The 13455-nt window shown below is 35.9% G+C and overlaps 1 protein-coding gene across 4 annotated transcripts in view; it reads left to right on the top strand.

Moving 5' to 3' along the window:
- LOC133522653 (protein TANC2) overlaps positions 1-13455 on the top strand; it is a 262748-nt gene that overhangs the window by 224543 nt on the left and 24750 nt on the right. For 3 of the 4 annotated variants that reach the window (XM_061858040.1, XM_061858042.1, XM_061858043.1), the window contains 2 exons: positions 5457-5858; positions 8187-8300. In XM_061858040.1, coding sequence (XP_061714024.1) covers positions 5457-5858; positions 8187-8300 — 516 coding nt within the window. The remainder of the gene's footprint in view (positions 1-5456; positions 5859-8186; positions 8301-13455) is intronic. The other variant, XM_061858041.1, reaches the window with a different exon arrangement.

Raw genomic sequence — 13455 nt, 5'->3', positions numbered from 1 at the left:
TAGATAAGTTCGTCATCAACTTTGAGCATTTATTTTAATGCATTGGAATACACTAAAAGAGGCCTTCACCTTAGCACCTTACCTTACCTTACCTTACCTTAGTAGCGAGAGGTTCTTACAATTAGATATGAAATTTTAAAGCAATCTTAGAACTTAGGATTATTTTGTAGAAATAAGTTTAGATAGATACAAAAAACATTTATTTCGGACAATGGGAATTCATATAACGTGTAGATACAACTTATAAATAAATTACATTAAAACTTTTAAAATGTTCAATTTATGTTAAAACATGTTTAAAGTAACATTTTATAAAATTATAAAAACATAAAATTACAACAATGTTTGAATTACAATAAAATTTTAAAGAATTAAGACAGACGGACGAACGCACAGACAAACGGACAACAAAGTAATCCATTAAGGGTTCCATTTTCTTCCTTTTGAGTTAAAACGATATATTTTTTTAGTTTGAACTTAAGTCCTTTTTGTCTTTTTGACGACCGGTTTGGCCTAGTGGGTAGTGACCCTGCCTACGAAGCTGATGGTCCCGGGTTCAAATCCTGGTAAGGGCATTTATTCGTGTGATGAGCATGGATATTTGTTCCTGAGTCATGGGTGTTTTCTATGTATTTAAGTATTTATAAATATTTATATATTATATATATCGTTGTCTAAGTACCCTCAACACAAGCCTTATTGAGCTTACTGTGGGACTTAGTCAATTTGTGTATTATGTCGTATAATATTTATTTATTTATTTTATTTATTTTGGAGTAGATACTTTAATAATTATACAAAATTCTCACAAGATATCCTTAATATAAGTATGTAAATAATAATAAGTTTAATTATGAATAAGCATAATGTGTTTTCTCGACGGCGATCGGAAGCGAGTATTTTGGGAAAGGTCAAGAAAAGAAAGCGACGCGTGCGCAGTGGCATTCGAGCTTTACAAATCTGAACTTAATTTGATATTGATATCAATTCAGTTTTAATTTCTTCTTTTAGTTTTTCCTGAGTGCCCTAAAAATCAGTGTCATTTTATATCTACGTATGGAAGACAACGGCTAAGAGTTGAAAAAATACCTGGTGTTTTCTTTTCAGTATCGTCTCCTGATTAGGAAAAGAACGAAGAATAATAGGTACCCATTATTGGCGCAAAAAATGTTTGGACGACCTGCGCCATAAAAATTTTTTTTTGCGTCGAAAAGTTTTTCTTCTACTTGTTCCTTATCTTTAAGTATATTATATACGACACTAAATATGCCCTTAAACTGATCCCCACTATTTTTTGTACACCTTGTATACAAAATTGCCTGTCGAATATCAAAAGTGTCATTGGAAATATTGAAATCAGTAATAATATGTGATTGCGTAAATTGTTAGCATTTGTAACAGTATATTCCAAGATATAATCGCCCACCGTATCTCCCGAATATAACTTTTCATATTTTCCAGTCCGCTAACCTTACGTTTTTTCATTTGTATTTTTCATTTTGTTTTGTATTCTGCCTCTTTCTCACTCATGAAATGTTCATATTCCCTTTTGCACACTTCATTTATCTTTATTTTTAATGGACGGTAAAGTCGACTTTGCCTGTTAAAAACTAGGAGGCGAAGTGCGTAGTTTATGGTCAGTCAAAAATTAAAAAGTTAAAATCATTGCAGTTTCGATTTCGGGACTGCAATGTTGCATACAAATTCCATTATTTATTGAGTTACAAACTTTTTAAAAAGTTAATATGCCCATATCATAACAAGGCATAGTTCCATTAACCAACCAAACAGATGATCAGAACCCTTAGTGTACATTTATTCGATAGCGTGACGTGATATACGCGTTTGCATTAAGTGTGACGTTTTGGAAACTCAAAATCCCATACAAAATGAGACTTAACGCAAACACTTTACAGAGACTTTACACTAAGGGTACGGTACTGTCTCAAATAGCTTGGCGTATTTTCGACTATTATATATTTAAGGCAGTGTCTTACCTGAGCGAATAACTCGCGAATATATTTTATTAAAATTTAATTTGTTAATTTTTTTTTATTATTAAATTAAATTTTATTTTATTTATTCATGTTCAGGAAAAGAAATAATTTTTGATTTAATAAAAAAATAAGACGGCAAAGCAAATATTTTCAATTGTTTTAACTATTTTTCTAAACTCTATTTTTCTAATAACTCGCGAATATATTTTATTAAAATTTAATTTGTTAATTTTTTTTTATTATTATATTAAATTTTATTTTATTCATTCATGTTCAGGAAAAGAAATAATTTTTGATTTAATAAAAAAATAAGACTGCAAAGCAAATATTTTCAATTGTTTTAACTATTTTTCTGTGAGATTATATACGCAAGGACATTCCTTCTGTAAAATAGTTCTATTATATTTATATTTCTTGCACCATTTTTGAGAAAAGCTCTACATATGACTCGGCTGGAAGGCTCCTTGCTGGCTTCGGATTCAATTAATCGGCCTTCCAGGGTCGTCCGTTTAAAATGAATCCTCAGCCAGCAAGTTTCTTCCGAGCCTTGATACTAATGTACAATTAAGAGGGAAGTATATCACGTGATTTCCATACAAAAAGAGAAAACGTTTTTCCACTTCTAAATATTTTACTTTCTCCATGTTTTTTTAGTATGTTATTTGCACAATGGAAAACTAGGTGTATAAGTTTTCCTTTTCAAAAAATTTGCAAAACAATTTTTTTTATAAGCGAAACCTACAAACCAAAAATATATTATGCTGAAGCGATTGAAATCAAAATAAAAGTGATTTGTTAAGATTTAGTCAGTGAAAACTGTATTCTCCCGAAATTGAATTTCATAGAAAGAGTATCGTTATTTCGTTAAATTCGCAAAGCAGTCTGTTCTTCCCTCTCGTTAAATTTGCAAAGCTGTTCTTCCCTCTCGTAAGCGTAAGCGTCATTGTAGATCTGTGGTATTCTTTGCACTTCTTTTGTTTTTGAGCTACACCGTAAAAACTCGTGTCATAAATTTACCTGTGTTAATTACATATACCAGATAAGGGTGTTTTTTCCATAATTCAAGAATGACAAGTTGGTAAACACTAGCCTATTTATCGGGCCGCTTTTACGAGTGCCGTGCGTGTCGTGTCCCGGGTCCGCACCGACCGTGTGGCTCGTTGTGAGCTCCGTGTCTTACCTTATTAGTCCGCAGCAAGCTCGGCCGAATTTCACCTTCCCACACAAACAGAGTTTCGTTCTCATTTTAAAAGTACGTGTCGGATTGTACCTAATGAAATTTTGCACATAAATCTAGTCCTGTAATTAGTTTATATAGCTCCAGTATATAAAACGAACAAAATAGAGCAAAAACAAGTTTTGTATGAAAAAATTAATTCGCTGTATTTTTTAATTATGGTATCTGAAGCTACATTAACTAATAAAAGGACTAGATATACCTTATCTTATTGTTAGTACAAAGTTTCAGAGCAATCTAGCCAGTCGTTTTAAAATGAGAGCGTAACTACGTTTGTATGGAGAACCGAGGTTGCTGGGGACTCTTAATTGTTTTATTTATCAAAGTCAATGCTCTTAGTCTACCGAAGCTTTCCTGGCCTCCGTCGACCTCCTTTCTTCCTAATTACTTTTAAGCTTAGGTGCCTTCTTCATCCCACAATTTGGAAACGTTCATTTATTTGCGTACAAACCCAAAAGTGTGTTTGAAATTCCTAATTTGAATCCGGCTAGTGCGGACCATAGCCCAAAACCTTCTTCAATAAGGCCTCATATTATACTGGTTTCCCGCACAGCAGTGACATTGGCTGCACATGGACAGGACAGAAATATGTAATATAAGGCGGGCCAATGTAGGGAATTCATCGTGCTCAGCGTCCTTACTTTAAATATAAGTGGATGACAGTTTTCCCGTATGGTCGATATGTACCCGACTCGCCTCGTGAGGCAACTCTGAGATTTAATTACTTCGTTTGCAGCCGCTTGATTTACCGATCGCTTAATTTGAAAGTGTTGATTTAAGCCCCAAGAGGAGTAACGAAACTGTGTCGAAACATGGGGTGTGTTTACTGTTGGAAATGACAGGAACATATATAATATAACTTTTTAAAAAGCAAAAAGGAACCCTGGGGGAGGGGTTGCTACCGAAAGGATCCCTTGATCATGATCCCGGGATTGTATAAGTAAATCTATTTAGCTTATCTATTTAGCGAACAGGAGCCTAATGATATACAGCAAAAGGTATTTATTAAATAACTTAGGTATAAAGATTTAGCTGCAACCACAAATATAATATTCAAGTATTACTTGTTGTAAAACGGTTAAGTATTTAATCAAACATTTATTACGTGTATTTAACGTTATTGGTCATATTCATATGTAATAAAATGTACCATTGAAGTTAAATTGCTATTATTGTATCGTAAAATCACATATTCATATATATCCCAATTTAAATTCCATTCCCCATATACATATAATTTGTTATGACTGACCATACGTCGTTACAAACAGGAATTATATATCTATATACCTTGCAATAGTCATCGCAATACGAGTTGGCGCCTGTCATCGTAATGCTATCTCATTTAGACATAAGAAGATCAGGCAAGAGTGAAAGAGATGGTAGTATAACCTTAGTGGCCGGTTGTTAGAGTGGCTATTATAGAAGGATCATTACGTAAATCGATTTGCACGCATAGTGCGACAACGCGCTTGCATACTAATACTTGTATCATTAAAACTGAATTAACCATTTACCTACGGATGTCAAGACTTGGCAGAAACTGAGATTTTCCTTGAGTGGGAACCAGAAACTATTTTTTCTCAAACTTGCAATGAAATGCTGACATGACTTACTTCAAATTAGGTCCGGAAATACTACGTATTACGATATCGGACGCGATGAGTGAAGATGATGATAATAATATGTGAAGGAATTTCATACAGCCTTACACACCTAGGCCTGTAAAGCAATCTTTTGTTTTTAAACGTCAAGTTCTGACACGTCTTGGCATGCAGGCATCGAACAGTAGTAGATTCGTAATGTTTTTATCTGTGTAAACCTGCGAATAAAACAAATTGCGAAACGGGGTTACTGGCTACGTATCCCTTTCCGTCTATATACTTGGTCTGCAATAAATAGCACAAGTTTATGAGTAACATTTGAATCCCACGGGAAGTATAACCGATGGGCATCTTCCTATAAAATCAATGCATGTAATAGATAATTAGGATCTTTTTGGTTTCCTACGTCAGAGAATGCTGGGTATTAGATATCGGACTCGATGCACGGATTTCTTTTACCTTGCAACATCTTCATATGCAAATAATATCCTTAAATCTTTAAATCCCTAAACATCTCTTCCTTTCGCCTCCTTAAGATAGTTTAATATCCTAAAGACAGACGTCTTTTTGCACCAACCTTTCCAAAATAAAATTTAAAGTTGTTATTATTTGTTACAGACTTGGCAGCCATCAGACAGCTTCTAGAAAGCGAGACCGGCGGCACCAACTGTCCCAGCTGTAACATGCCTTTCGACAAAGGCAAGAAGAGAAAACTCATCGATACCTGCGGACACGAGCGGTGCTACGCCTGCATGTTCAGGAACGAGGCCTGTCCAATCTGCGCTAGAAACAGCCAAGGCAGACGCACCATGGAACGATACACGCCATCCCCTCAAAGACCTGAAGATTATAATCCTACAAGACTACCCAAGCCTCCTAAACAGCCCACCAATTTAGTCCAAAGCTGTCCAACGCCACCGCATACGAGAAGAAGATTTTTCCTGAGCCCCAAATCGCTGAGGAGTCCGTTCGCTCAGCGAGCGTCGCGCCACAGCTCTGAAAACCACGTGCCTCTCTCAGGTAATACCATACATTTAATATATTAAAAAAGCGCAAGGGTTCTGCCCATATATATAATATATATATTTATATAACATTTGGGCTTTGAGGCAGAAGAGCTCATGAAGCGCTGCATGCAACTAGCCGATCACGATAGCGAGACAATGTAAAAAAATATTCGTGCTTAGCGTCCTTATTTTACCTAATAAAGATTACTGAGCTTCATTCAGCTTTACAAGACACGAGCAGACAAGGCCTTAGGTAATCCGCAATCTTTGAATTTGCATATCGCGTAAATAGCCTACGCTCGCGGTAGCTTAACATGCTTGCGTAACACGTTACTTCATTGATGCCGAATCTCATTCACTCTTACTTTCCTGGAGTGGATCCTTGGTAATATGGCGGAGACAGTTGCGACAGGCGCGCCTACGTCGCCTGATGTACGTAGGGTGCTCGAGGACCGGTTATCGAGCAAGAGGATTGATTATTTACGTATCCGCTAGATGGAGCATTTCAGATGACTTGCGCTCATCTCGCATTGTTAATTTTAAAGAAATTTTATAAACGGGAACCACACTAAATCTCCATTTGAAAGGTTTGTTTTTTTTTAATTTTTAAAGTTCCCGTTTGCACAATTTAGTCCAATTTAAGAGTATAAGATGTCGCTTACTAATTTATAACATTTACAAGATGGCAGCCGTTTATTAACGACATATTCGCGCACGAATTTAAGGCACCAGTAAAATGTTGATTGGCAGAAACTCATAATAATATTTAATAAAATCTCGATTACGAATTCGGCACATTGCGTATAAATTTACAATTATTTAAACGCTTGTTGTGAATGTTAGTCGTCTTATGTGATTTATTGAAGGAATTAAGAAATTCAAAATAAGGTTTCAATACTCGCATTGTACGAATTTCAGGGCGCCCTGCTTTGCAGCCGCGTACCTATTATTGCGAGACCTGTGTTATTGGTGTAGAGGCATCGAGATATATTTGAAAACCTAGCGAGTCTGTAGGACGTAGTCTATGTGCACGAGTATAGATATTTATTAGGTTAGGTATATTTTGCAACAGCGCAGGCGGCAGGCCGGCTGCGAACGCTATCTGTAACATTTTCTATTCCCATTAATTATATCATTCCTGTCCACCCAATTTCTTGGCAAGTTGATACTTGAAATGTTTCACAGCTAACCTAATGAAAACTATTAGTTTCAATTCGTTGCCCCTTTATTTCGTGGCTTAATCTGTTGGTGGGAACGTTTCTATCTGTCAGCATTAATAAATTTGTCTCGGCAGCATTAGCATTTGGTTAAGTCTTAGGTAACTTTGGCATTTATCATTCTAGTGTTGGTAAAGACTTGAGTCTTTGGAGCCCTACTCTTTAACACAGCTCAGTTTGTAGACTGGCTTCGTTAAGTCGAAGCTTAACTTTTTTCTTGTTAAGCCTTCTGTAGAAACAAGAGTAATTTCTAGAAAACATTAAAAAAATTAAAGCACATTATCTTCTAACACAATTTACATCGTTTAAATTGATAATTTAAACATAATATAATCTCTTTCAAAATGTGGATTATATTTTCTGATTGATGGCAAAGTTTTTTATTATGGGACTGGAGTTCATTGAGTTCAAAACTGCTCACACACGACTCAAAACAGCAGTTTTTCAAATTCATGTAAACTGAGTTCTTTAATTTAGACTCAGGACTCAATTCTTGTCAACTCTAATGGCACCTGCGGATAGGGCACCTGAGTTTCTTAAGTAAATCTTTATTGATATTCTTGTACAAGTGCAAGAGGCAGAAACAGCTTACGATCAGGTACATTATATTACAGCAACACGAACGAACAACTACACAGTCGCGGCAAGTATATTGATCCTGTCAGAGTCACCGTGTAATATAGATATACATATAACTGATTGGATTGACCTTTTGAAGTATAATCATTGGCCCCTTTTCGTGCTAAAGTTATCACTGCCTTAAAATAAGGTTGAAGGAGCCAATCATTATCTGGCTGCCACGTGACAGGCATAGCCTAGTGAGGGCCGCAGGATATTTTTTAAATGTTAATAAGGTTTTTTTTAATGAACAATTTTTATTCTTATTCATTAATATGCTGACATTAGTATTGTTTACCCTACTAGCGTACGGAGTGGGGGAACATACACTCAGTGGCAGCCTTAAAAGTTATCCCACAGCGAGACCTTGCACTGCCAACTGGTGCCCAAGCACCCTCAAAGCATCCATTTTAGCTAAGATTCGATTAGGTATTTTGGCGTCTAGAGCGATTTCTCCACTAGCTGCCTTACCTAGCAACATTATAGAAGCTGGTATATTTCAACAGGACTACCCGAGGAAGGTCCCCGAAGCGCGGCCTGGCATAGCCTGGTCTTTAACAAGATCAGGTCGTTATGGTCGGCGCACTCCTCAGTGCCGCAGGGGCTCAACCAGCTGACAGGCAATAATGTTGTCCAATACGGAATGCGGGCTCAATTCCTTAATTAGAGAGTTTATGTTGATAAAGACTGTCAGTCAATGTACACCCGCAAAATTGTATGGCTACTTTATGAATGAGTCCTTGCAATTTTGCAGCGTTGTACGTCACGTTCATAATTGGAGTTGGAGTCAGTCTGTTTTTCACTAAAGCGTTGTTTGTGTGACAGCTAATACTTTTATTTGGTGCAACGAAGCAGAACATAATAAAACACTTAAATTCAAAACATATACATAAAAACATTATCCTAAGTCGTGATCGCTTGGTGGTGCCCAGAGGGCTGGCCCACAATGCTCCGCTAAGTGAAATATCGGTCGACCTCAAACGCCGTAAATATTTAGCTACTACCAATGGTGACATACTTGCGACGCTTAAATTTCGGTATAATTTTAACATTACACAGTAACATTTGTTCAGAAATTGCTGTTGTAGACACAAAAGCTCCAGTGGTAATACTGTAACTAGTTCTGTAAGAAACTTTGTAGCAATTTGACCTTCTGCAACAAGGCGATTTACAGTTTATCTTTTTATCAAAACATGTTTTGACTTAGTAAATATTGAAAACCTTAATAAAGTAAATTAATTAAATTTTAATGGAAACCACGACGCTTACCAAAAGACAGAAAGGATGACGTCATGGATTTTTAAAAATAACCTGGACGCCGTGCAAATTATTTGAAACTGAAACGTCGCAAATGACGCTGTGTACAAAAATAACGAGAATCGCTTTCTGTGATGATTGACAGTCTTTACTTCATCCCTATCTCTAACATAATTAAATAACGAAATATTAAACAAACGATTAAATGTTTCTAAATGCAAATAGATTTAAATTTAAACGAAATAGAGCCCGCATTCCTGATTTTTGCACTTGCCTGCGGCTTGCATATTCACAATCGGATTGTTCGATGCACTTACTGATACCGGTTTTCATGTACCCGTTTGCATTTTGTTTGGTTTTCGTTTTGTATTTTTTAGGTGTGGTCGTATTACGCCAGTAAAGTAGGTCATACTGATAATAATATAGTTCGGCAAACCAATTTGTCAACAGAAATAGACCCGAAATTCAAAATTACTATGAATATTCTTCACGCCTACATAATTATTTTAAATATTCCACCTTATATGCTGCCGAAGTAAAGGACGACACACGCTAGAAAGGTCCGGGTCCGAGCCGAGGTGTCCTACACTTCGTTTCACGGATCACGCATCATAGAAAACGAAGTGTCGGACGCCTTGGCCCGGACCCGACACTTCGTTTTCTATAGAAAGCATCCCGTGATCACCGATCACGCATCATAGAAAACGAATTGTCGGACGCCTTGGCCCGGACCCCGTACCTTTTGAGTGTGAGTCATCGTTAACCCCGATTTTGCAAAACAAATGCATTTTAACATAACACAACTGTTTGGCGTTAGAAACTTTTTATGAAACAGCATTTTATTTATGATCATGTTGACATGGCTTGGTTTTATAGTAAAAATGATAATTTTATTAGTATGACTCACAGAATTATTTAGCTTGCGTAGTATGTCTACACCTCAAAATGTTGTATTTAATGCTTGATTTCAGGCCAATATTTTATGAGTGTTCTGTTTTATATTCATTAATTTTAGGCAATTAACTTTTAAGTGTCTTAACTTCATTGCCACATTTTTAAAATGCATTCAGTCACGCTTGGTCTAACAAAAGTGACTTGTGATTTTTATAACATATTGTTGTCAATATTATAATACCACAGGTATGCATGACTCATGATGAAGATATATGGTATGGACCCCGATTCTGATTTAGAAATCTGTTACGATTTTGATCTTATTTTGATACGACCGTGGAGATCGCTCACGCTGATTGGTGCATGCGAAATGAAGTGAAAGTTTCGCGTCAGATATAGACGATTATCACCAAGACGATCATCAATGCCGTGTCAAAACCAGTTCGAATTCATAATAAATAGCTTTATCAAAAAATGGTCCAACAAGAACAAAACAAATTTAATAAAAAAGTTTTGTATGGAAGGTAGAGATTCGATTTATAGATTTATATATCCATGCCAAATTGCAGCTTTCTAGCACTAACGATCACGGAGCAAAGCTGAGGACAGACGGGCATGGCATGGCGAAACTTAAGGGTTTCTAGGTGACTAGGAAACCCTAAAAATGAAATTAGAATCAACCTCCATGACTCATCATCGATAAGATGAAGATATTATAAACAATCGATACAGAACTCGAGATAAGAAATCGGTGACAAAAATAACATCGAGTCGTGGGCGAAGATTATATCGATAAGGAATCGATGGAAGGATCATAGATAAATAGAATGGCTCTCAAAATTGTATATGTAAATTAGTTTCATAATCTATGGAAGATATAATTGGATACATGATGAAGATTACATATTACACGTCGAATTCGAGGTTATGGGTGTTACGAAATATGGTTTAAAAATTCAATGTACATAATAGACCAATTATAGAATACCTTGGCAATTGAATAAGTGGATTTTGTTGTTATGGTTATTCAATCAGATTCATTAGATATAGGTATGTGTATTCTTAAGCAAATTTGGGCAGAATTCGAGGTAGCAATAAAAGTAAACAAGTAAACGATTTAGTAAACTTTTTACTCCTGGGCCATGGAGTTTATTTAAATTCAACTACGAAAAATCAGTAAAAGATATGTTTGCAGGTTTTTAGATGTACTTATTGTTATGTAACATTGTCCACTAAATATCCTGTCCTCACACTCAATTATAAATTAATACCTAACGAATGAACTAATGTGCATAATCGAAATCTAAATTATATTTTATATAGTTTATAATTTTCTTGTATGTACAGTCAGCATCAAAAGTAGCTGATGAAACAACGCGCCTAAAGTATCTGATATTCCCGATAACTTTTCCAAATATAGATGAATCTCTAAAATTTGCGCTCAAAAGTATATATTTAACAGTCTTAGTTGTTCTATATTAAAGACATTACTTCTTGTTAAGCTGTTACAGAACTTTTGATGCTGACTGTACCTACACATTCTCAATCAACAAAATATTTAGAAATAGCCATTCGGCGTTAAGTCCGCCTTTTATAATTTTTTGTTTCAATTTTATATGAGCAACTCATTATCAATCCATATTTATGTAAGCAAAGGTTTCTTTACAAAAAGACTAGAGGTCGATCATGCTCTCATCGCCTGCTTCAGTTTAGGTCTGGTCATACATTTCACTGCTAAGAACGCCAAGGCAATGCAAACTTAGCAAGGTTGGACTCTAGTCACTTGGCCAGTGTTTCCACACAGCTTGCCCATCCAATATTTGGGACAAGACAAGCAGGACAATGTCTGCAGACCGCGTAATTGTTCTCCCATAGACGGCGCAATGCCGGCGATTCATTAATTAGATAGCTTAGCTATTTCCCACGACATAACGTGGATAGAGCCTTTAATATGTATGATAAAAGCTAGTACATTTAGGACGTAATAATTATGTGGTGACGGTGAGTACGAACTTAGAGTCGGGAAATAAAAGCGCGCAAAAAAGCTTGTGGGTCCAAATCCTCATACGCAGCAAGGGCAACACTGTTGAGCAAATAGCAATATACGATTTATCGCTAATTTTCATACTCTCATGACTAAAATATAGACTAAATATAGATTATAAATAAAAAAATAAAAAACTTTATTGCAATTGATAAATATCAAACGTCCCCTACGTTGATAGCTGTGGTAAGTATACAACAAATTGAGTCAAAATATTTTCAATAATGTTAAATGAAATGTGTGTGTATCCAGAGAGGAAAATGAGGACTACATTTGTATGAAAAGGTGATTTTGGCAGGTCCTCCACTTTCGTCTAAACCTAAGCGCGTAATATGTATACAAAGCTTTTTAATACCCACTCAGAACAGATTTGCCAATAAATATAGCTATTAATCGGCTATATAAGGTTCAGAACATAATAAGCCGGATTACACAGCAAGACACTCGTTTAATCCTATTGCAAAACATCTCGTTTTGCACTCGGTTAATGGAAGTTTTATTCGATTCGAGTAGTCGATCGGTATTGGTATAAATATATATGAATACTCGTTTTCATAGTGCTAAACTACAGGTACACACATTACATAGTAAAATTCGGTCTTCATCTGACATTGTATTTCAAAACGCGGTTCGAACGTCGGTTCATCTATAGAAATTATCTATAGATGGACTATTCGAGGCACCCGCCACAAATGGAAGCCAGCAGCGAAATTATTTGGTTTCGATGATGGTGCCGCCCTTCCACACTCAGACTGACAGGCTGACTTCTGAACATTATCATTATCATCGTTAATTTTGTTGTATCCGATATTTATTCATTTATTTCACTTCTTCTGTTATGAGCTGTATTGTATTCGCTGAATAAATGTTTTTGTATTTTTTTAAATTATCTATATTATGCTATTTAAAATTGTTTTTGCTAAAACCCTTGAGTAACGCAAAACCCAATAAAGATACCTATTATAAATCTATTTACCAACTTTAAAAAAGTACAATTTATTGATTTACCTAGTTTGTACTACGCGCAATCGCACGTACACGAATTTACGTAGGTTGACGAAACAAGGGATTCAAAAAAAGTTATTTTCCCGGTATTTGTTTAATCATCCTACTCGTAAACTCGGTCATGGGTGCAGGGACAGGAGGTATTTTTTAAAGCGTATCCATATTATTGATGCATGTTTCTAGGGCAATGACGTGTTGCATTTCTATCATCAGTATTCGCGACCATTAATAACAAATTATAAATAATAATTGCATCGTTTAATCTGTCACTTGTAAACAAGCTCGAACGAAATGTGGGCCGAAGGCTGCCCCGATTCGGCCATGTCGCTTCGGCCCAAGGCGACCGCCCTCACTGTCTTATTACACTTTATAGGTTATGGTTATTTAAAGTTACCGATCACTTGTAGATCTTTGGATCTAAGTTTACGATAAATAGATGTAGGTAATTCCAATTTTGTATTTCTCGCAAATTAGAGTCACCCTAGTACGCACTCTAGTCAATCGATACAACATTTGATAAAAAACTCAAAACAATCGAACTGGCGCTGGCGTGTTATAACATAGACGACTTTGTC

This window comes from Cydia pomonella, chromosome 11 (assembly GCF_033807575.1).
Source record: "Cydia pomonella isolate Wapato2018A chromosome 11, ilCydPomo1, whole genome shotgun sequence".
NCBI classification, from domain to species: domain Eukaryota; kingdom Metazoa; phylum Arthropoda; class Insecta; order Lepidoptera; family Tortricidae; genus Cydia; species Cydia pomonella.
This window is presented reverse-complemented; position numbering and strand designations above follow the sequence as displayed.